The sequence below is a fragment of the Branchiostoma belcheri genome, unplaced genomic scaffold, assembly GCF_001625305.1.
Source record: "Branchiostoma belcheri isolate BF01 breed outbred unplaced genomic scaffold, Haploidv18h27 scaffold61, whole genome shotgun sequence".
Taxonomy (NCBI): domain Eukaryota; kingdom Metazoa; phylum Chordata; class Leptocardii; order Amphioxiformes; family Branchiostomatidae; genus Branchiostoma; species Branchiostoma belcheri.
The window spans coordinates 1,923,457-1,949,296 of record NW_017804254.1 but is presented as its reverse complement, the minus strand read 5'-3'; the positions used below and the strand labels follow the sequence as shown (position 1 = coordinate 1,949,296).

General features: G+C 38.0%; 1 protein-coding gene across 6 annotated transcripts; it reads right to left on the bottom strand.

The window, feature by feature from the left end:
- Positions 1–752: 752 nt before the first annotated feature.
- Positions 753–25,201, bottom strand: LOC109482974 (myelin regulatory factor-like). Of its 6 annotated transcripts, none has more exons than XM_019785876.1 (29): positions 25,009–25,201; positions 16,383–16,461; positions 15,938–16,072; positions 14,709–14,853; positions 13,927–14,096; positions 13,119–13,237; positions 12,581–12,740; positions 11,976–12,171; positions 11,430–11,506; positions 10,837–11,038; positions 10,416–10,493; positions 10,113–10,232; positions 9,401–9,622; positions 8,783–8,955; positions 8,425–8,497; positions 8,084–8,172; positions 7,439–7,528; positions 6,717–6,826; positions 6,100–6,252; positions 5,677–5,755; positions 5,309–5,397; positions 4,768–4,871; positions 4,252–4,345; positions 3,818–3,985; positions 2,829–2,919; positions 2,461–2,526; positions 1,956–2,076; positions 1,659–1,733; positions 753–1,433 (listed from the first exon to the last, which is right to left on the bottom strand). In XM_019785876.1, exons 1-29 carry the CDS (start codon positions 25,049–25,051, stop codon positions 1,335–1,337), a joined length of 3,420 nt encoding a protein of 1,139 aa, XP_019641435.1. In that variant the 5' UTR covers positions 25,052–25,201; the 3' UTR covers positions 753–1,334. The 6 variants fall into 6 exon arrangements, with proteins under 6 accessions (XP_019641435.1, XP_019641432.1, XP_019641433.1 ...); XM_019785873.1 differs by lacking the exon at positions 25,009–25,201 and adding an exon at positions 21,423–21,531; XM_019785874.1 differs by lacking the exon at positions 25,009–25,201 and adding an exon at positions 21,423–21,531 and having other exon boundaries at positions 2,829–2,916.
- Positions 25,202–25,840: the final 639 nt, after the last annotated feature.

Genomic DNA, 25,840 nt, shown 5'->3' with positions numbered 1-25,840 from the left:
AAAGGACTTGACCAGACACACCAAATGTGGAACATTACATTAACAAATAAGGGGGAAAGACAAGAAAACAATGTAACAAATCAACAAGAATCTGCAAAAATCTGGTAACAAAATCTCCACCACCAAGAACATGATAAAGTATACCTAAATGATCTCACAAAATGTTAAAAGCATGAAAATATGTACATAGGTGACTTTGCCTTCCTTGTGAGATTGTTGATTGTTTTTACACAAACAGCTACAGCACAGTAAAAACATTTTATGTTAGATTTACATGTTATGATCATTGTTATATTACAAGTTGTTAATGCAGTTTAAAACATATTCTCACTCATACAAGAATGAAGCTTGGCTATGCCAGGACACGTAGATATTGATTGACTGTGTTATATAATATATAATATCATGAATTCATACGTTTGTCCTCACATCTACTTAATGACATAGATGTAACTTACGCATGTCGGTCTTACAGTACAGTACTACAATGATTTCAAGCACACGAAGCTACTTTACGTTAACACTGATGTATACAATCGTGTGTTTTTTGTTCTGCAAATGTTTACAAGCATAATTAGCATGTGTATTTTTCCATTGCTGCTACATATTAAAATATTTCAGTGGGGATGCTAAAACCTTAACCTAAAACTTTGCTTCAGACTCCACTCAACAAGTCTGGTTGCAATATTTGCTATTTCTTTAAATTACACATCAAAGGTACCTTGGATGTTAGGACAATTATTTGGTTTAGTGAAAGGACACTTTGAAGTTTGTGTGACATTAAGCTGATTTTGCCTTCTGAAGAGCACATTGGTAGTAAAAGGCACAACACTTTGATTGTCAGAATGATATGTTGTAATGCTAGTATCAGCAACCATTCCAAAATATATATACGTGAGATCCTGTAGCTGTCTTTTCTCCAGAGCAGTAAAATCAGTAATACTTTATTTACAGAGAGGTTTTATTTTTATAAAACACAAAGGATGTTAATCCTTATCAGTCTACTTGCTCATAATCATATACATACAATCCTCAGTGGTGCTCACGCCATTGACACCCCTATTTTTACAATGGAACAGTCAACACAATGGCCTGAAGGAGTGGTCATAGGAAGGCACCATTGGCTGTATGGGTGTGTTTGAATGAAGCCTTGATACTTTGAGACCCCAGCAATGGAACTGATTTTATCAGTGCGTTTCTTGCTTACAGCAGACAAGGCTTTTGTACCATGGGAACACCGACAAGTTCAACTTTGCCCCAACAGTAATTTAACATAACCCTTGCACATGTATGCATGTGTTTATGTGGTAATGTCATTAGGAAATGATGAGGGTCTATCTAGCATCACACAGTCTTTTGAAGGTGATGGTGTACTCCAGGTATTGTGAGCCGGCAAGGTCTTGTGAGGTGGAGCATCCAATGTCAGTAGTACCCTGTGTCACATGGACAGATGTGTAAGTATGGGGCATGAACATGCAACATTGCTCATGTCAGAAATATTTGTAACAATCTTGAATACAATTGCTAAGCATACAATGATACACTAGCGATAATATTCTTGGGTTTCTTGACATAGCAAGATGTAGAATGCTAGTGACCAAATGTACATGTAGTCATTCAATTAAATGATCATTGGCTTAAAACCTAACACTTCTTACCATTTCCACGACTCTGAAGATGTAGGTTGTTTGTGGGAAAAGTGCAGCGTCCACATCCCATAGATGATGATGGCCCTGCAGTGAACACAGCACCACATTTGTCAAAGAACAAATACCCATATTTGTCAAAGAACAAGATATGAGTCAGAAAATGAAGCTGTATATCTTGTATTAACACTGTGTTTGCCTGTTGCTCATTTGTAAGATTTCAGAAAAAACAACAACTGAATGATAGATAATCCATAAAAGAAGAACACTCAAGACTTTAAACTATAATTTGAGAGCAGGAGAACTCACAGTTGTGACAGCAGTTTGCTCCTCGACTGTGTTTGGATGGTTGATGTCTGTGTCCCCTTGTTCAGGGCACACTGAGTCTGTTATCTGCCCACACAGTTTGATGTCTACAGCACTGGAAGTACTGTACAAAAAGATTAACGTATTAAATATCTCCAGTGGTGCTACATGTATGCTCTGGACAGGAATCCTGTAGAGTAAGTAACAATGCAATGTATGCATCCAGCCTGGTAGAAATGATGCAGAACAGTAAATGTTTTCTAGTTATTTTGCCATGAAGCATGTTTGTTACAGTACATTATACTGCGACATGACATCAATTTTCATGCAAGAAACGAGATAAGAAATATCTTCTTCCCTTTCTTCCTCTTTTCGCTAAATCAACTCACTTTGCTTTTTCCCCCAAGTCACTAGCAACAACAGCAACATCCCTGTTTAATCTTTTGTTTCCTATATAAAGTCATGCACTTTCAGAAGAAGAGATCTGAGTGATTTTTGACACACTTACTTGAACTCCAGAGTCAGGAGCTGCATGGGTGTGTGCATGCTGATGTGAAGACTGTAGTTCCCTCCACTGGGGGAAAAAACATCACTCAGCATCAAACATGTCTTAATAAAATTGTAAATTAGTCTAATGTTTACTTGTAGAAACAAAATTATATCTACTTGTGGCAAAAAGAACAATTATGTTTCTTCCTTACAGAAATCCAATAGGCTGGATGCTTTGTACATTTTTAAAGCAATGAGCTAAATTGGATGGATATGAAAATACATGTAGCTTGATGAACACACAAACATTACCAAAATCATGTATATTTATTTTATACTTAGACAACAATTAATGACATTCTGAGAGTCCTGTAATTTAAAAATTACCTGCAGGAGTTCTGGGCAGAGCAGAGGTTCTGCTCGAGGACAAGATCTCTCTCAACAATGCCCATGGCTGTTACCACTGTGCTCAGCACTACTGGAAGTAAAGGTAGTCCGTCAATAACAGGTTCACTCAATTCACTTTGCTACAAACTTTCAAGTTACATGTGTTATTATTCATGGAGCAATCAAACATTAGAGGACAGTGTTTCTTTGGCAGTTCAGTCTGTGATCATAATTAAATAGGGTATATATACAAAACATAATTTAAGATAAAATCAATTTATCTGATCATGAACGCATTACTAGTATATGCAATCATGTACAATGTATGTTACAGTAATGAACAACTAAATTCAACTAAAAAGGTTTTACCTTTAACACAGGACATTTAATAAATATGACTTGTTAGAAGATGCAACAGCTTAGTTACATTATTTATCATAATTCAGAATCCACATATCATTTCAAACTTAAAACATTTCCATAAAAATTTTCCCGACATATACACTGTACATGTATAGCAACATGTCTAAGTCAGTAGTAATTCTTATCGTTGGATTACATAAATGGAGACAAGAAGGGAAAAGAGAAAACTGTGCTTTTGAAAATTGGTGAGGAGAGATATCCATTATATAAGAAAGGGAGGAGTAGGGAAGAATCCCACAACCTGCAATGCATGAATCACCTGCAAGGAGGAGCTGCGGAGTATATTCATCAAAACTCAAAGAATTTTTAAAAAGTTCATAATGTATATTGGTTGGTTGGTAATTCTCTGTTCCAGGGGAATGGGGGAGGGGGGCTGCACACTAATTTCTTTTTCCCTTCACTGATAGATAAAGACAGTGGATTTACATTGTATCAGTTAGTAACAGTGACAATCTTGGTTTTCTACATGGGTTTCTGCACTTGTTGTTCACACACTCTGCATGCATGTTAGGAACGGGGACATGATGATTAACAGTTGGATGAACATGGCATCTCCTTGAACCTACGTGAGACCACCGGGCCCTCCCCAACATCCTCCGACTCTGCCGAACGCCGCTTGATATTGGACCCTTTGTGGTCGATGGGCTCGTTTTGTATACCCTCGTCTAAGGGTTTCAAATCACTGGCATCTTTGGTGGGGATTTGAGAGCCCCGGGACATGTTCTTGTAACCTGCTTGGAGCATAGGAATCACATGAAATCACCGATATCAATGACAGTCAGATTTTTCTTCTTGACTGACATTGATTGAGATAAATCCGATAGATAACATAATTTTCAGTCATCGGAAGACATTGTCAAGAATGACGTTGGAAAACAAGTTAAACAGCAAGAGTATGAAAAGACTGCAAGTTAAAATTGAAATACAGAAAAAAAAGGATCAGGAAATTAAAGGAAATTGAAGCTGGCAACACCTCCTGTGTTTTGTCCCCAGTACTTACTTCCATCTCCGATGATGACTTGAGGTTTGCTGGGAATAACGACAGTCTGTGACTGTGAGGGGGACCTGGCTGGTCCTGAGGTGGTCACATGGGGCTGGACAAGAAAAACAACAGTTAGAATGGAACACACACAAAAAAAAACTCGTAACCTTAGCAACTTAAGTTTCCTCTTACTTTAGACCAAAAATTGATCTGGATCTTTAGCAATCATCTCAATGGAACACATCATGCTTCACACATGTGTCTGCATAGGGCACTCACTGTATGGAGGGCACTATTCAGTTGCTGCACTATACATGTATACAGGTGAATTGTCCATTTCTTTGTCAATCTGTGATGAAATCTTACAAATTTTGTTCATTTTGTTTCATAAAAAAATCTGTTTTTGGGACTTAAGATGTAAACTTGCATATTGTTGCTGAAGAGCAAGAGAACCATTACTTTTCTAACTCAGACATCTACAGAACGATGACAGTTCTCTGCAGTTTAATTGGTTCAGAGGCTAGCCTTACTCACCACAGCAGATGTCGGGATGATTGGTGGTACTGTAGGAACCCGGGAGTCATGTGGGACGTGTGCGCAGCAGTAAATCTGGGGCAGGGCTGCTGCTGTCCCATTCACTACACAGAAAAACAACAAAAAAGTACCCAATGTTATAACAGGCTTTAATACACAACCATTACTGAAAGCGAGCAGTAAGGGATACAAAAAATAGTAATCAAGATTTAAGGAGACCAAATACTTTGCAAGACCAAACTGTATTTGACCATAAGTAACTGAACCCTGTAGATGTAGATAGTATCAAATGCATGTTGTTTTTCACAAAAATTGATTTCCTGTTCTGGGATTCTGGGATCTTAAGGTGTTTATTTCAAATTTCTGATGGGATGTATTAGGAAAGATACTACATGTACATGTATATCCCAAGACTAGCCCCATTTTGTGATTTATTTTGTATTTTTATTTCATAGTTTTTAGTTGACTATACCAAAGTTTTTTTTTAAATAAAGCTTGTTATTATGAGTTGTATGACACATGTATAGGCAGAGTTTCTTACCTGGGCTGACTGTCCCCAGTTCTACAGGGAAAGGGTGGTCTGGAGAAGCGGTGTCCAGGGGAGGAGGGTTCTGGGTGGGGTTCGGGTTTCTATGACAACAGGAACATGTTCATTGTCAATAGTGATTAAAATAGCAAGAGTGAAGTTATCTAGTGTGGACATTATTTCTACCCACCACAGTTACTGATATTGTAATTTCTTGCATTTGCTTCAAAACAGATCACAGCTGGCACGTATGTTTGCTAATCTCTGAATGCATGCTCAGTGTAGGAAACTTTTTTTGTAAAAAATGAACTTGACAACCCTATATAGAAATAAGCAAATGGGGATTTTTCTTTACAAATTGAAGTTTGAAATGGAACACCTACATTAATGGAGGTTCAGTTGGAATGTTACGGACTGCCGCAAGCATCTTCTCTGCTTCAACTGGCTGTAGTAAGCCATCACCTACAGACAGAAACATGATCACATCCACAGTTACAATGAAGCTATCAAAATTTTTCAAAAGTCATCATCTGATAAGTCTATTGCAATACCTTGAAGACATGTAATGCCAGTAATGGTATGTAAATTTCATGAAAATTTAAATCACTATGATTGAGATCCTGTACTATGATACGATGGACAGATGTCTCCAAGGTTACTACTGTAAATTCAATGACATGAACAGAAATATAGAGAAACAAATTTTTAAGTGTATCTAAAAAGCTTAGAACTGAGCTGTTTGTTTCTGGTCTCTTCTGGTTTCTTAAAGTCTTATCCCCGTTGTACAAAGGTATATATGTACGCACCGTTCTTGTCAAAGTTGTCGAAGATCAGCCGCAGGATGCCTGACTTGTGGGCCTCGTCTGCGCTGACCCACGTGTCGTTGTTCATGTCCATCTGGTGGTACGTATCCACGGAAACCAGCGGGACCAGCTGGTCCTGCCACAGGTACATGTTTCCTACAAGAGGAATAAAAAAAATAACATTGTTGATTTGCAAGAAAAAAAACAGTTACTCAAGCAACTGAATATTATGATTCTGGAAATGGTTAGATGTCTCAGGTACATTTATGTAGAATCCACAACTAACATCGTCCGAGGCACCGTTTTTCCCCACAATATCGCAGTGCATGTACAATGTTGTAAACCTAAGAAAAAGCCCACTCCTTCTCAAATTTAGATAATTATACAGATACTGCAAATCAGGATTTTTTGCGGTAGTTTGATATTCGTGGTTTTTGCAGCCACTTCAGTACCACAAACTTATCATTACCATAAACAAATGATTTACTGACTTTCTTTTTGCTGCACATGCTGCCACCGTGAACGTATAATTCTGCGAACATGTCCATTTTTCTCAGATCGTGAACTTTTGCTTTGACCGTGAACATAATGTGATTTTCAGTATAGTCTATGATCCTCACCATCCGTGTCCAGATGATCGAACAGTTTGGCTCCGCTGATGACTTTGACGAACTCTGTCGGGGAGATGGTGTTATCACTGTCCAGGTCCATCTCATTCCAACTGGTGATCCTGCACAGGCGGAAACTTCAGTTACAGAACTGACATTCCCATGCATCAACTACAAAAAGCAATGCTAATACTTTTTGGACATCAACTAGCCTTAATGTACATGTATGTACAAGTAATTACCATTTGGCATATCAAAAAAGACCTAGAGAATCAAAAATGCAAAATACATTTTCTCAGTCTTTCCCTTTGGCAAAGTACATTTGTACATATTGTACAATAAAAACATCATGATAATAGTATTAATACTCAAACTTCTACTCAATTTCACTTTCCTGAGGTAACATAAATATAACTCTATACTACATGTAAAAGCAATGTGTAGACACATTGACTACATTTCTGTCATGGGATCATTCTTATAGTTTTAGTGACTGGTTATGCAGGGCTCGAAATACTGGGAGCATGTGCACCTTAGTGCACCCAAAATTGGAGCTGTGCACCTAATTTTTTTCTGTGGGTGCACCAGTAGGAATTTTTTTACATTAGAAATATAATATATTCTTGGTCTCTGAGTACCAGAAATATAATAAAATCTTGAGTTGGGTGCACCAGTGCACCTATTCCCAAAAAAAATTTCGAGCCCTGTTATTGAAGCCCAAATGTATGACTTACTCTGCCAGGCTGACACTCTGGACTGGACTTGTAGACTCTGTTGTTGCCGTCTGGGTCTCCAGAACATACAGGGTCGTCATGGCAACCACACTGCAACACAACATTTGTACGGAGTTAGGAAATATCAGATTACAAGCATATTTTTGTATTCAGTATAGTTTTGGATGTAGCAATTGTCTGTTTCATTTTGTGAAAGACATCAGAATGATTGTAATTTCTGAGTGCAATCAAGAAAAATTAATAACATCAGAAAAAAGATATCTGCAAGGAAAAAAAGGCAATATATCTCTCCTGAAGTTATTCTTGATGCATGCTACAAATGGTTTGTTATTCTTTGCTTGTAAAAAAAAAAGGATGGATAATAAAATGCTCCTACACATTATTATTGAATGAAAGACCTTTATTGTACACTATATTTCATGCTCTAACAAGCTCAGGTCATGTAAATGTATAAAGCAAGGAGATATCTCAGTGTACAAAATTCACAAATATATCTCACTATATACATGCTAATGTAAACCACTACGTACGGGTTTGATTACTACTTCTGTCAGTCAACTTCTTTTCGCTTCTTAAGACACCTGTAGATGTATGAGCATATAATACACAGTATATGTCTAAGAAAATGCACCCTTCTTTACTCACCAGAAAGCCATGATGAGAACGAGAGCTATGACAGCCCCCTGCATAAACCTCTGGGAACAGAAACGTCTTTCCGGTGTTGGAGGAGGACCCTACAGGAACAGACAAATTTACAAACATAATGAATTTTTCTGTCAATCAAAGTACTCAAACATTTTGATAAGTTATGTAGTAACAGTTAACACAACCAGGAATGAATCCTTATTAAATCCAACACACAAAATTAATCTGAACACACAGTGATGTTAGAAAGTATTAGATATTTCTTCTTTTCAATTTAAATCAAAGTTGTTTTTATATTATAATGCTAGTGAGACACAGTAATTTATTTACAAAGTGCTTACATGGTGTCTGCCATGTCTGCCATTCTTCAGACACTTTCCCTTGTAACTAGCTGCAGTGCTGCCACACCGACTTCTGTAGGGTAAAGAACACCAAAAATGACCTTACAACTGAAAAATTACAAAATATACATCAACTTTTCAGCTTGCACATTTAATTGCACGAGCTGTCTAGTGATGATGCCCCAACAGTGCTTGGTGGCAACGAGTTCAACTCTACGATGGTTCTTGGAAAATACAAGTTTTTGAACACATTAATTCTTGAGGTGTTAAAAAACTTGATAGTTGATATTATATAACTCCTGATATTTAATGACATGACTGTTTTTTGTTCTTTTCAATAGACTTTAAGTCTCCTTACCCAACAGTTGTAGCTGTAGTACTGGTACTGGAGGTGGACTTGATGCTGTCTAGTCTCTTCAGCTTGGCAAGTTTTTTGTTCATCCGCTCCAGCTCGTCTATTCTGGTCTCCAGATTGTCCGTCAGCTTGCACAGCTCTTTCACCGCCCCAACATTCTCCATGTAGATTCGGTCCTGGGAATGGGTAAGATGCACATACCATAATCAATATATTTTCATACTTTCCCACATTAAAAAAAAGTATATTATATTGTCCATAGTTTTGACACAAGGGTATGATCAAGACATTTAATCAAGGTGCTATGAGAATAACTTTGCATTAGTTGTGTGTCACAGGCTAAATAAAATGGGGCTTAGATAGATGTTATTTAGTTTGTGGAATGAATCCACTCTGTTATATACACCGTACATATAATTATGTATATTTCTAATAGCTTCTAATTCTCGCTTAGCTACAAATGTTGTGTTCCTTATTTAATATCCAAAAACACACAAAGCCATAGATTGTCAAGACTCTTTTATACTCATCTATTTTGAAGGCTCCTCAATGTTTTTACATGACACAACTCTTAATAAATAATGCAGGTAGTGAAAAACATGTGCAAATTTCTGTACAAACCTTGTTGACCACTAACAAGTTGTTGATTGTTTCTCCGCCCTCCAGGGCAATGTCCTCCCCAGTTTCAATGACCGCGTCCGGGATGACCTCTTTGACCTCCTGTGCCAGGACTCCCTTGTCGTCCACCTGGTCAATCCCCATCTTCTCAGCAAACTCAGGTTTGTAGTTGTAGTTGTAGACTTTCAGCTGAGACACGTTGGTCAGGGCTTCTTTTGTGTCAGCCTGGAAATAAATTCACCAGTTGTTAATATTGACTAGGCCCTCTTAGTGTCATGTCATCTAGGAATTACGATGTAAATAAAAAGCTATGTCCATGCATGTTTCAAAAAGAGAGAAGAGATCCTATAGATTTAGACGTAATATAGTAATGTAGTACTTCTTCCTCCTACCCTTATACTTCAGGAATCTAACTATTGGCCCATATGTAGGGCGTGAATATGCAATACAGCTCATTGTCATCGTCATTATAAAGTCAGAAGAAAAATGGACTAGGAAAAGAGACAACATACAAAGGATGTGCTACAATGCTACATGTATACCTGACCTACCATACAGCAGAACACTGAAATTTCTAATTGTAAAGACGAGGATAAAGGATATAAATTCTGCAGTCTGTTTTTTCTGGAATTCATAGGTAGAGTTATAAAACACTGTAAAGCTAGCAGGTTCAACCTGTAAAAGCCTCCTAACTACTACCACATGCCTGCCCTACCTCTTTGATGTTCTCCTTAGCCCTCATGTCAGACGGCTGCATGATGTGTCCTGACACTTTCACGTTGCCATGGACAACCAGTGCCTCGTCTGGTCTTTCTGTGTTGATGCCAACCCTTCCCTGTAACACAACAAGGAGAAGTGTTATCATGCTGTCAGGAGAGTGAAAAAGAAACATACTTTCTACATGATGATCAAAAGTGTCTTGCAAACTGATGCGTCAGTTCACTGGCAATCATAAATCTACAACCATGATAGCCTGGCAACTTGTTGAAATCTGCTAGAGTAAGTGATAGGATCTTACCTGGTGGTAGATTGCATCAGGCATTTGTCCTCTTTGCCAGCTGATGTCATCACTCTCAAACTGTCCTGGGTTCGATGCCTACAGAATACACAAACCAGATTGGTTAATTTATATGCACAACTCTAAGTCTTTGAATACATAGACAAGTACCAGAGTTATCAATCAAGTCGCTGCTACTGCTACCAAGTACAGTAGAGGTGTCATCAGTTTATAGCTTTAAACTGTGTTTAGAGGTAGACATGCCAAGGGTTGGTGTAACAAGTCATCTGGGGTAATATAGACAGCCACAGCCACACCGTGTGCCTGCAAATCTGTTACGCCAAAGGGTGGTTAAACCAGCTATACAGATACATACAATGTTATCATGATCTTAGGGCTAATTAATTAACTCAGGAATAACTCAGAAAAAGTTAACTCTTACCCTGACAATGATTTTTTCAGATGAGTGAGCAGCAACAAGGTAGTGGCCGTTGGACGTGTGTGCGTGCAGCGCCACCACCAACATGAAGTATCTCTGGTCGGGGTTGGGTCTGCCCTTCTTGCGCATGTTGTTAGACGTGGTCTCGCTGAAGTGCAGCCGCCCTAACGTCATCTTCACCACTTTGTCAGGGTGCAGTTCAAGACTGAACAGAAAGGAGGCATCACACATCAAACTGTAGCTCTCTATATAAGTTATGCCAAAAATTGGAATCGACAAAGTTGTGAAGATTTTCCTTTATTCATCAGCAAATTTAGTAATTCTACACCCTGATGAAGACTATATTACACATGGCACATACTAGACTGGATTGAAGAGCAAATTTAAGTTCTTCATTCACAACCACTTGTTGAGCCGACATTTTAATGACCATCTGGTTCACTGTGCACTGAAGCTAGGTGTTACTGCTAACAACACTGTCCCAAACATTAAGTCATTGTGACATATATAGATACTGCTACAACATAGTGAGATTTGCGATTCCAAATGTCAAGTATTGCAGTTATATACAGAATTATCAGAGAACTTGTACTTACTGTGCAGGATGGAAGGGTTTCTTGCTTCTGTCTGATTGGGATTGCTCCACTCTTATAGACTGGGAGATGGATTCAAACTGCAATGAAGGAAACAATAAAGGTTACACTAAAATTCATCTTTTTCAGAAAACATAATTTAGTAACCAATGAAGAAGGCAAATGTGCACTATACAGTGTATTGTTTACCCCATCATTAAAGGCATTTAGAAGAAACCATGAATTTTGATGTAATTTGTTTGCTTTTAAAGGTACCCAAAATGAATTTTTTTTTCATACATTATACTTGCTAGATTTGGTAATACTGACTCCATCAGATTACAGTTGTACAGACAAGTGTAATAAAAAAAAGATGCCTCTTTAATTTTCTAGAAAAAAAGTTAAAATGCTCTTCTCATATACAAGAATACTAGAGAGTATGACCTTGCTAGTGTGGACCTGCTAGACAGAGCCACTTGGGAAGTGTGATATGAAGTCTAGCTGACTGCTGCTCACCCATGTCAGGACCCCCCGCAGCAGTATAATCAAAGACTAGATACTAAAACCCACCTTAACACCACAGATGTGGACACAGTATTTCTGGATGGCCTTGAAGTGGCTGCCATCTTTGATGTACTTAGGGTGGCCGGCCAGCCCTGCATGCACAGTCACCTGGAAATGGTTCTTTTTCTGACACACAAAAGCGTCGTCTACTGTGGAAAAGTTGAAGCCTTTGTCCGCATCAACTCTGTAGCTTGGAGCAGGGCTGGAAAAGAGATTTTCAAATTGTCTCAATGCTCATTTACATGATTTATAACAAGCCTGCATTGGGCCAAATATCTAGTTATTTTGAGCTCTTATCAATACCTACTCACCTACCACATATCAAGACAGCCCATCTAAGTCTTCTCGAGTTATCATGTTCACACACACACACACACAGACACACACACATATGGACAGTCATACTCTCCCACAAGCATAGCCTTCTTGGTGAAGGTAAAAACACTACATATGCAGTACTGCAATTTCTGAAAGAAGCTTTTAAAGTTGACACGACGGTTTTGCGAATCTCAGATATTGACCGAACTTGCTAAACATGTGTCGGAGCCCATAAGTCTAAGTAAACGAAATTTTTCTTCACTATACTCTATACATCTTAGAATGCTACTTACAGCTCACTGTGATGTGCATCGTACAGCTTGTGCCAGCTGCTAGGCGTGTGGGCCTGCCACTTGATAGACTGATATGTGCTACTCTCCATGTACATGCTGCCATCCAGCGAGATTTGATCCGGATCAATCCCAAAGTCTCCCAAGCAATCGGAAACCAAACCTGAGAAAAGAGTGACACATTTCACTTTTTTAAACCCACAAAAACGAAAAAGTTGGTATGTCATCTTAACATGCTAAGTACAATGTAATGAAGCAATCAAAATGGCAATCTGAGGATGTCTTTTGATTTAGTCACAGATTTTATTTCATACCCACCAATACATGTTGTAGATATCTTACAAGATGGATTATGCAATATGATGGGTAGCTTAAAAGCCCTTTAAGGCTTAAAGGCTGGTGGTCTTTGTTTGAATAAAGAATAGTTTTGTTTGTATCTTTCCAGTTTTTGATGGGAAAAGTTCTTCAAGCGATTTTTTCACCATAAACAAAATTGTTATAGCCCAAGACCAGTTCACTCCATTCAGAGGGGTGTACCTACCAGGCTCCTGTTTTATGTGTGTGAGCAGTCCCCCCACCATGCCAGCATTGATGGAACCTGCCGGGGACTCGGAATGTTTTCTCTTCTTTGCAGCAGGGCGCTGGGGCTGGGGGGAGTTCCTGTAAATGGAATAGCTATTGTATCATGTCCAAATATTTCAGGATATCACTTATACATTGCTCAAAGACAATTCAAACTCTACTGCTGGATAGAATACAGACGTTTTGATTGAGAACCATCATTCTTCTTCAGTGTCACTTGATGACACTGAAGAACTACTACATGTACTACATGAAATACTAAGAAAAGAAATAAGAAATACTACATGTATCTATTAAAATAAAGCATAACCTTTCTCAAAAATGCAAGCAAGTATGGCTTCACCAAACAAGTTCCTAGGCAAGTTCATTTCCAAGCATATATGTCTCTCTGTACCAAAATTTTTAATCACTAGTCATGTTTTTGCATTCATGTTGAGTTTTGTATTTGTACTTGTACAGTGTGAAAAGATCTGACTAGTAAGATCAACGCAATTCAGGTCAGTACATGACATGTATAATGTACATTTCTGCAATGTTGATTCAAATGAGTTAAAATTAACGATTAAGACTATAGATAAGATATAAACATTATTAGAATGTAAATATTAGCCGTAATGATTCTTCTGTAGTTTATACATCTTACTGAGTGTATGTTTTGATGTCCAGGAAGATTTAGCTGCTTGCAAAAATTAATGTTGTAATGTCAGGTAACGGACATAAAAAAGGATCAAGAATCCAAGACCTTATGTCTGATTGCCGTGACTTACGTGACTATCTGAGATAGCAGCTGGTTTCCCTGAGCGCTCATGTCTAAGACTGGGGGAGGGGGCATGCTGCTGTAGCTGGTTCCAGGCTGCTGGCCGGGCAGCGTCTGATAGTGCATCTGCATCGGCTCCTGTTTCATGTAGCTGCTTCCTGGCTGGGGAACCTGCACCATCTGAGGGTAAGAGAGATCAGAGCAAACTGAGCATCTGTATTTCCTATTTTGTAAATCTACGGGTCATGCTGAGAAATAAGGTAGACAATAAAGAAACATTACAAACTTGACACATGGTTTTGGATGATACATGTGTCATCAGACTTGATTCTATACTAATGTAACAGAGGGATTTCAACATATAGTAGAGGGGATTCATTCCTCAATCTAACTGACATCTCACACATGCAGTCGTCCCTCAGTAAGACATCTGGAGCTGCATAGTTCCTGTATAGAACTTTTATTCAGCCTGTCACACGACCAGTTTCACCTGTGTGGCTTCTTCAAGTGTACAGAAGCTAAGTGACACAAGTTCACGAAGTTCTGACTTTCATACCTATCCAGTGCATGGTGCCCTGGTCAGTGGTAACATGATACCATGCAGTTCCAAAGAAGGGATTTCAACACTCAGGATTATATACCACTGGTGATAGCAGTGAGGATTTTATCACTGGAGACTAGCATGGGTATTCTGACATAGATTCGCCATTCGATCTCTGTCAACACAATTCTTACATAGGAGACAATAATGGGATGTTGACAATGTTGATTGACCATAGTTAGCTGCCTCACCTGTGCATTTCTGTCCTGTAAGCTGCACGGTTGTGAGAACCCAGAGTCCATGAGTCCTGCTGAGGGCTGCTGTCTGTCGGCAGGCAGGTCCTGGGGTGGGGAGCACGGCTCCGAGCTCGAGTCTGGGGGCGAGTCAGGCAGGGGCCTGAAGGAAAAACCATGAGCAAACCATGAGCCAGAAAAAAATCTTAGTAGTATGTCATGATTATTAAAATATGGTATCATGGACACAATGTTGTCACAAGTTTATTTTCTTTGTTATATTGATGATTTGTAGACAGGGACCCATTGAAAATAAATTTTTGTCAAACTTGAATGGGCCACCTAGCTCTCTGAAAATTCAACAGATAAATGTAATTTTTCAACTTCTCTTTCGATTTTCCACTGACCTCGTATAGTAACAATATCGTCATCCTCTTCATCTACCCCCAAATAACCCCATCAGGGGAAAAGCTGGGGGGCTTTGAGGCCACAGGCAGGCTTTTAGCCTAGCCAGTAATGACTCAACTGTTGAAGCTCTAACTACCAAGCCAGCTAGATCAGGTTTTTCTCATGAATTTATAAGTGTTACCCAGGGCAAAATGACTTTTACTTATGGTCAAATTACATTAAACACACAAGGCTGAACACCTTAGAACAACACCAAAGTTGTCAAGAGACGATTTATCACTTTCACGTCATTGCCCTATGTGGTCTCTAGTCTGCCTGAGGGTATGCCTACTTTAAAAATAAACTAGAAAGACTAGATAGCAAATGTGCATCACAATGGGTTGGGTGTGTTATCTACTGTAGAATCATCTACAATCAAAGCAAACGTGAGAAGATACAGTTACTCGAATTTCTGCACCCTTATCTATTACTATTATTACCTGTAACAACAACCATACTTCATTGCTCTTTTGTGGTCCAAGTCGCGGACTTCATGTTTCATTGCAACTTTGAGTTGTTTCAACGTTTACGAGGCAAAAACCTAAACTTTGATCTGTGCAGGTCAAGGATAACCTGTATGAAAAAGGTTAATGACTTGTGGTTGTAGGTTGGATTAGTAACTTACATAGCATGTACTGTACTGAGTATTCAGCACTGCAAGGAAACCTATCTTTAAGCACAATGTAAAATCATGGGTAAAGGTGAAGAAAAGGAACCTTTATGCATGATTTATGGATTTTGTATGGTGCAATAACCAAACCAAACACATAGAAAACACAGAATCAGGGTAGGAAAATTACCCTATGTAGCCATTGAGGTCGTTGTGGTAATGATTAGGGCCTTGAGCCTGGGCCTGAGCCTGACTGGGTGCAGTGTTGGAGCCAGCAGTGAATCCTACTGTAGTAGGCTGGCCACCTTGGATATCAGGAAAATACCTGCAAAACATGGATTAGACAGATTATTTTCTATCAGGCTGCAAGTGCAATTGCAAGTGCAACAATAAAATAACCATTGTCTCTGTGTGGTTACCAACAAAAATTAAGTTTCTAAACCTTCCCTTGCTTATTATAATCATATATCATGTTTCTAACTCTTCCCTGCCTCAGACTATGGCCTTAAAATCATGTGTATTTTGTATGCATTTGAGAAAAGTCTTTTCTCTATAATGGGAAACACATCACAAAAAGATATCTTAGATAGAAGGGGGATTGGCAGTGACTAATGTACATGTAGTACTGTACTCACACGTCCGGCTCGTCTTGTGTAATGAAGTCATGAAGTTGCTGAAAGTCGAGCTCTGCTGACAGTTCACTGATGTTGTCACCTGGATAGGGAGGAATTATAGAAGTGGTCAGTGAGTTGTAAGTAAAATGACAATAGTAAAATTTTACATTCATTTATAATAATGAACACACTTGAAACTAGCCAAAGAGGTATTTGTGACAGAGATGTTTCACATTACGACTACATGTATCTAGTTTTTCTATCTGCTATTCACGATACTTGAAGGTGAACCTAAAAACACAATCTGGCTGTAACCGGTACTACGTATGTAACCTATTAAAACATGAAAGGTCTTTGCTCTGAAGTGAACTCTTGTTTTCCAAAAGCACTTCCAAAACAAGGTTGCAAGAAATTGTGGAGCATTGAATGGTGAAAATCTTTTTTTAATCAAGATAACAGGTGGTTATATTATAAAAACATCTAACTTTGGTTGACAACTGAATTAGTATGCTAATGATGTCACCAAGTTAACACAGTCTTTTTGACAAGTTGACTACTGTCCCTTTTAGTAGGTAAGTGACCTACTGTACATATACCATACTCCAGTAACTTGATACAAGCCGGCAACAAGGGATCATTCAAAACTTTCATGCATACCAAACCAAAACCTTTCATATCTCCTCTTTATCATATTCATAATGCAAAAATAATTTGAATAGAGCACATTATCTATTCAAAAGTACTTCAACAGGGAAGTTGGATATCATAAGTTATATAGGCCTTTTCCTCCTGGCATAGAAAACCAGTGTACCATAACATGGGGTGATGTTTTTAGGTAGTGAGCAGCAGCCACACCCACTTACAGTAACAAGGAAAATAACCCGCATGGAATTTACGTATTTCTGGCTAATGTAAATATCTATATAATCATAACAAGTTGATATGATTAACTAAATTGTGCTCAGAAATCATATATAAAAGTAATCAAACATTGAAATTTCTTGGGAAAAATAAATTGGTCTTGAATCATTTAATTGCTTCCCTATCTTCAGGGTTGTACAAGTCCCATTGCCCACTTGCCCAGGGCAAGTAAAAGTACTGTTCGGGCAAGTAAATATTCCCCAGTACTTGCCCGATTGGGGAAGTAAATTTTAGGATGCAAAGTATAGCCCCTGCATTATTTCGATCAAGTTTCAAACAATTTTGATGAATAAAGCATCCAATAAATAAACTCTTCTATAATAAAATAATTTCCTTTCTGCTAGTAAAATGAATAGAAATGCGTCATATTTTGGGCAAGTGAAAAATTGGTTTGGGCAAGTGAAAATGACCAGGTACTTGCCCAGTAGGGCAAGTGGATTTTTGAAAACTTGTCCAACCCTGATCTTACTAATCTGGCACATATACTTCCTGTGCCACTGGGCATGGCAGAATGAAAAGAAGCACTAGAAGCAGTAGAAACAATATGTATAGAAAATTATATAAACTTACTATGCCATTGTACTTAGCAAACAAACATGTATCTGGTAACAAAGACGAAATCCAAAACTGTGGTAGTTAATACCCAGAACAAAATGTTACAGGGGATATCGGCAAATATAAACGGATTAAACTGAGAAGAAAGCTTTGAGAAACACCTTAAATGAAGGAAGATAAAAATTACACAAGTGACATTTAGAGGGTAGCAAAATGTTGGAAACTAAATGTAGGTTTCTAAAAACTGTCAAACTATTAATAAAACTGCTATCATCTTAAGGATGATAATGACAATGCCACAAAAAGAAAAGAAAAAGAAGAAAAAAAAGTAGAAAAACTCACCCCAGCTCAGATATATAGGGTTGTACAAATTTTTTTCAAATCACACAGTACCCATAATGGATGACTAATCCTAACTCTACTTGGAAACTCCCCTACCCCTAAACAATGACAATACACAAGGATTCAATTTGAAGTTGTGACGTACATCTACCTAATACTTTTATTGAACAAGTACTAAATATAAGCATGACGAGAGTTCCACACACGCCACCCTTATTTGTTTGCCTCTTTGTTTGTTTCCAGTTCCCCTTGTGACGGACATTCATCTATATTGGCTAACAAAGAAAATATCATCTGCAACCTGTGAAGTCTTTGAAAAAAACATCAGACATATCCGCATTCCTTTATCTCATTAATCATGCATTGAAATTGTAACATTGCCATTGTTACATTATGCACGGTGGCACAGTTGGGGGCCTTTTGTTTTCACCAGGCAAGTGGCACTTGTGACCTATGGTAACCTGCAGCACACACAATGGTCCCAACAGGTAACAGGCACAAACCACCTGACGTCACAGCTATGATGTCACAGCTACAGTCACCTGACCATCCTGGCATATTTAAGTAAACATGTGTATGTACATGTATGCTAAGACTATGGTAGGGGGTACACACTAATATTGACCCAATGATTGTGTCACTCGGGCAGCTAAATACTTTTTCTACTACTTCTAAAGGGTGTTTTTGTTCTCATTATGTAAATGATACTTGTGGTCTTAAGTGACCTACAGGACGTACAATCGTTCCAGCAGGTAACAGGTACAGAGCACGGATTATGTAGATGTTTGACGTCACAGCCAGAATCAGATGACAACTTTAAAGTTTGTACGTAGGTTTATGCATGTCTGCCTGAGAACTTAGATGGGAGGGAGACTAAAATATTGGGCTGTCGGTGGCAGTTCCTACTCCCTTTACTCCATACAACTATCAAACTTTTACTCATCCACATTTACAATCCCCCTTTTTAGCTGCTAATTTTAACAAGAATCTTTTGTTTGTAACATTGTCACTAATCCCAAGAAATAATAGAAAAAGTCATTAAACACTTCCTAATGAAGAAAGTAGAAGGGGGAGGGGTCAGACAGAAAATTCCATGGGATATGAAGATTGGGTACCAGAAAAATCATTTCTCATACTTGATAGACAGAAGTCAAACCTTTCTTTGCACCATGCTAATGAAAAGAGGGGCTGTCATACTCATAGCAGATAAAACACCCATCTGTCTTATACAAGGAAAAACAAACACTGTACTAAATAGTCATGATTTACCACATTACAGGCACATGGGATGATTTTATCTTAATTCAACACAGATTAACAAGTGAAAAATCAAGATCTTATACATGTAGGTGAACAAACATTGTTCAGGTGTTTATGACCTTCATCTCAATTCTTGACCTAATCCTGTGCCCAATAAATCAGTTACGTGTAGACCAGTCTTCTGCACACATAGGGGGAAACACCACATGCTACGGTGAAGAGTCTAGAATGGAAGATGCCAATACAGGAAGTGGTTGGTGAGTCAGAGTTGACATGTGGCTGGTGCCAGGAGGAGCCAGGACAGTAGTCACACAAACTTTACCTCACAGGAACTCAAACTCTGGACTCTACACTAACACTAGCAGCTCACTGCTTCTGTAAACACACTAAAGGTCATGTACATTCATCTATTTGTACCTCTACAAATATACACAAATGGTACGTTTGTATTTTTGGTTAGGATATAGCTAAGCATATACATGATGTAGCTACCCAGACGTGACTACTAATTCCTGTCCTGTAATGTAATGTAATGTATAAATAAAATCATGTAAAGTATAAATAAAATCATTTAATTTTCTACAAAAATTCCAATGTCTAATGCTACTACAGCAAGGAACCTTGTTTGATGAAAATAAAAACTGATACAAACTTAAATGCAAACTTTAAGAATATCTCTGCATACTATTACTAGTAGAAGTAGAAAGCAAGGAGATATGGGGCTTAATTTTAAGGTGGTTAGAAGTTTTTTTGACTTTGAGACGGGAATTAAGGTTGGAGCATGTACTGGTACGGCTGAGAAATTCCATAAGGTTGCATATGGAAGTTAATTTTTCCATTACCTTACCTAGCACTCTTGTGCAGAAGGAGAAAACAGGAAGTTCTGCTCATCTGGTTTTAGTTGACACCTCCCCCTCACATTGACCTCTGGCTAGTTCAATCACATTCACTGTTCCATTAAAATTTAAATGGCTTCCTATGATGTACGATAAAAATTACACATTTTGCAAAACTATGTTCGAAAGAAATGAAATCTTAGAATGGGAAATTCTGAAAATGGCACTGCTAAACTAAAAGCCAGTTGGAGACATCGAAAAAAGATAACCATAACCTTTGCAACGGTGTGATGGACACAAGTGATTGTTCTAAGTTTGGGATGGAAAACATTCTAACCTTGATCATGACCTCACCCTGAATGGAGAAGCTTGGAGTCTTGGACACTTTTCTGATTAGCTGTCTTTTCAACCTTGAAATGTGGGTCACAAATTCTTGCTTGGTGAAAGCTTAACCATTCGCTCTAAAGATATGCAGTAGGCATTTCCTGTGGAGTCAGCAAGATGAAAATCATCTGATTCTTTCCAGCTACACAGGAAATATCAATATCACTGGATACAAGAACTACATTTCCCTGAGTTGTTCTCGCCTTGTACTTTTCAGCACATGGTCAGTAAAATAGGCCGAAGTAAGTCATGCTCATCCGATGTTTAAACAGTTTTTACAGGAACTAAGTACACTGGTAGTGTGCAAAGGATTGAGCCAATTTTTATCATGATAAAAATATTTTTACTTCTTAACCCCTTATAGTTATACACCTATATTATCAATAATACATTTTAGTAAGTACATGTACATGTACATGTGTATTCACAACTCAAACTGCCACATAATTGTTTCCCACACTATGGGATTAGGAGAATGTAGTAAAACTTTTTAAGTAAACAAATGAAAATTACCAAAATTCTGTACTTCATAAGACAGGACAAAAAAATACAATATTGCCTGAGTACACAACCTTTTAAAATTTTAGAACACAGAACTAAATTTAAATCTAATACCTTCTGTTAGGCCTTAAAAGTATACCTTACTGTTAAAACGTATAAAACAAACAGTACCCACTACGACATTACCTAGTAGTAAACAATATTTTGTACCAACTTCATGGCAGTATTGGATACTTCAGAAAACACAAGACATTGACGCTACCTGGAAGTCTTCTTGAAGCTGCCCAGGTTCTTGGAAAGGCTTTCATTCCCTGCACGGTCCATAGTGAATACATATCAGATCACTTTCCCTTGCTTTATACCATATGGCAGAAGGGAGAACTCTCTTTTACTAGTGACCCCGCATGCTGCTCTTGCCTCATTTTAGGGACAAGTCAAGTGATATTTAAAGGGGAGGAGGAGCCAACTAGTACAGGGCTACATAGATCATTTTTATCTACATCCCTGTGCTTGTTAGCTATACTCTGAACTTTTATAAATATCACTCACCAATTGTAAAATATCTATTCCAGGGAAAATCATCTTTTTCTCCTCACAAATTTTTTAGAAAGTTGACTGGTAGTTCTAAGATTAATGTACAGTCCCTGAGGTCAGAGGTAGGACTTTTTCTGCTATGATTGTGACCCTAACTTCCTGAGGTTGTACTAAAGTTACAACTGGGGATGAGTCACGAGACATGTGTGCCTGTAAAAACCTCAATGGTCAGACTCTTCCATTTTTAAATACCAGGGAATTCTATGGCATTATGCCACAAATGATAAGCCTAATGATAATACAAAAGTGTGCCATACTTGGCAACAGTGCCAGCAAACCCCATGATGCAACATATGTTAGCAGAGTATTTGTTTGTAAGATGATGATGATAACTTAGATCTTTAAAGCGATTTGGCTCAAGTCTTGAAAGACATTGAAAAATACACAATACAGTATATCAGAATATTTATCAGCTTTGCAAAACATGAATTTGATACTGTAAGATTTTATAGTGTGAGCTTCACCCTCAAAATTACACTGACTTGTAACATAACCAATGCATATCCAAAATTGATATTACAACGAGAGCAGACAAAAATGTAATAATACCCGTAACATGCAAAGCCACCTGCAGGTTTTAAAAGGTGAAAATGTTGACATTATACATAAAAAAGTCAATAGAAAAGAAAACTAACCAGAACTTTTGCAATCTCTTGCTAAATGGGTGTATCTCCTGAAGCCAGCATGTGGCAAGCCATCAAGGAAATGACTATTTCCAAGCTGTCATCACTACATGGACTGCTGTACTTAGTAAATAAATTTTTACCCTGGAGTCAAATACTTTTGCCAAGGAAAAAAAATTTCATGCCAATACAAAATATATGGTAAAGACGATTTCAAATACAAAGTAATCGATGAGTTTTACGACAATTTTCAAAAACAAACTTACATTTCATAAACATCATTCCTTGTAACAGAAAATTTTCAGGTAGGGTGTTGAGTAGAGTAGAGTAGTCTAGTAAAGTAGAGTAGTATTCCTCTTAAAATTGATCCCAAGACCACACAAGGCTGTTTGTTCTTAGTGGTCAATATTTTACTCTGAATAGACATCTTCTTATGCAGACATTAACATGCACGCATGTGAAATGCAGACAGATATCAATAAATTCAAAACAAAAGGGATTTGTAATCTTGTTAGCTAAAGATAAAGACAGTACTACTAATGACCTGAGTGGGGAGTCTGAGAATGAATTAGAAATGTATCCTGGTAACATCATAGTTTGTACCTTCTCCTCAAATGGTATAGCACTGATACACATAGGTATGACTCATCTTAAAAGTGAAAGGTTTACCACAGTCACACAATGGTGTGATGTGGTAAACCAAGAAAACCTTCAGTATTATGTTCAAGTCATGGATGAAATATTACATTCAGAGCTGCAAATACATGTTGACAAGTGTACACAACAATCTACTCAGATATTTTTTTCCAAGAGAATGAATTATATGAATTAGGAGACAATTTTACCATAATAATAATACAACAGGTCTCTATCTATCTATATATGACATAGTATTTCTACACTCCTATCATGTTGGATTGCCATAAATGAAGTCAAAGTAACATGTATCTTTTGCGTTTTGGTTCATACTGACACATTTCTAACCCTTCACTTGTATTGCGGCTAAAAAGTAAAATTCTTCAGTTCAATGCCTTTTCTTATCCTATTGAGTTAATCACTGAATGCTTCTGATTTTGTAAAATTTGTTGACTGCATAACCATAGCATCCAAAATCTCCAGCTAATAAAAAGACGACAATAGGGATCTTGGATCTACAATCAGTTTTGAGAGACAAAAAAAGAGCTTTACATACCTTGTCTTCCTGTCTATTCTACACAAGGGACATATGATCTGTGTTTATGTCTGCTAGTGTGCTACAGGTAGACTTTACAAGTGCACTCTTGCACAAATGAAACCATGAATATTTCATGATTCTGCTGCATTAGGATTCTTCCAGGTTTACATGGTCACGGAATGGCCATGGTTTTCAAGGGAAAACATCCAGAAAATGTACTCTTCATCATACTCACATACAGAGAATACACACCGGTGTTGATTTGTTATGCCAATGAATGAATATCATCTAGATAACTAATGATAAACAGCAACGTCACTGACAGCAAGTGGTAGACAAAAATCGGATGGTAGTTGGATGATTTACTAACAAATAATTCAATAAATTTTAAGACATCAAAAGCAGAGATTGCTTGATATTCTCTTTTACAATTTTCTTTTCATTCACCAGCTTTTATTTGCAATCAATAACTACAATGTATTTACTAGTCAACAATATTGATGGTAATGTCTATAATATTACTCTTGACTTGTCACAAACAAAAAATTCCATTCACTTGTTTGCTACACTTCAACTTCTCAATATTTTTTTTACAATTGGTCAGTCCAAAGAGGCTATAACCTCCTTGCTCAGTCTAACTACCTGTTAGTATAATTTGTACTTTGTATGGCAAGTTAACAAACTGGTCAACAGCAACTAAACTGAGCTGCAGAACACAGTTCATCATCATCAAAGTGAGTAAATACATGTTCCTTATACTGAGTTTATTTTCCACCCTCACAACTTGAAATGGAATTTAGTAAGGCTAAATAATGCTAGAAATTATAAATACAAATACTCTAAAATCCTTGATTTTCCACTAATTATGCAGGTAGTGCATAAAACGAGGAACTCATAAGCTACTATCACTCTAACGCTAAACACCACTAGTGAAAAGTCTTTTGTATTTATTTACACAATCTCGGCGAAGTGGGAGGGGTAAAGTCCTTCCCACTTCTGCTGCCCTTGAAAGTTAATCTTCTCTTCAAAGGAACCATCTGCGGTGTCCGACAACCACAGGAAATAACCTCACATTAACACTGACTTGATAATTACTCGCCGAGTCACCTCCTACCGTTTAAACTGTGCATAATGTCGCGAGGCTGCCGGGAAAGATGCGCAGTGACCAACTACTAGTAACCGCGAAGTTCGTTTGTCCAACTTCCCTTCTCAAATTAATGCAATTCTGGGGTTCTTACAATACTAATTTTTTCTCAGAATATACCAATTATGGCCTGTATGAAGTATATAACCAATATTAGGGTTGACGGAAGCGTCGTAATTATCTTATCTGACGACTAAAGTACCGTCTTGCATCGGTGACATACTGGAAGGACACCATATTGTTTACCAATCGCCATATTCGACTCAAGTAAAACGTCCTAGAAGACGATTGATTTCAGACGATTTTGACTCACCTAGGATGGCCTGTATGGCCTGATCGTCTCCCAGGACGTCCATGGCGGCCTACCGGCCCTGCCGGGTGTGTTGACGGTAGTTGTTCGCGTCTGCTTACGGCTGTCAGGCCGACTAGCCCCGGGGATCCATTCCACCAAGTCCCGTCCCCTCCGCCATGAAAACTCTTCTGAAGCTGTTACAACAACCTCCCCACAACTTATTCCTATTTGTGGAATTTAGCTCATTTTAAAAACTTCAGTACAAAGTTTGAAAATGCTGTACGTTTAAGAGGCAGAAAAATTTTGATTTGTACAATTATCTACAATGCCAATGCTATTTTGTTGTCTTTTGAGAATGATTCTCATATGGGACAGCTGTTACATTTCCTCCCTCCGGAGAGCTACAACCTATGACGCAACAGAAATGTCAGGTGACCGACCTGGGCCACCTGACAAACGCCGGAAACTTGCACCAACTTCCAAGAAAGAGAAGTCGCATACTGTTCCACGCAGATATATTTAACACATAAGTCATTTGTTTGCTTTTGACAATCCGTTTAGTTGTTCTTGCTACACACATTGACCGTATTGTATTGTTTGATATTTCGCTGGAATGATGTTTGCTGATCTTTGTAGGTGACCGTTTTCTTGGAAGAGAATCGTTTCCGCATCAGTTTCGCTCAGTGCACCAACAGTTTTAAATGCCTGGCAAATATACAGTTTTTTTTTCTTGTTCCTTGAACCGATGGGTACGATCATGCTTATGTTAGCGTAACAAAAAAAAAACAATAACTTCTTGTTCCTCGCCTGCCTCGAAACTCCCTTTTTCTCCCTAACTGGATATCTCCTTTTA

Coding starts and splice junctions, on each gene's coding strand:
- LOC109482974 (XM_019785873.1), bottom strand. CDS start 21,495: ATGTATTCACTATGGACCGTGCAGGGAATGAAAGCCTTTCCAAGAACC. Junction 6,253..6,716: donor CGATCATCTGGACACGGATG/GTGAGGATCATA, acceptor TTCCTCTTGTAG/GAAACATGTACCTGTGGCAG. Junction 1,434..1,658: donor TCTTCAGAGTCGTGGAAATG/GTAAGAAGTGTT, acceptor CATGTGACACAG/GGTACTACTGACATTGGATG.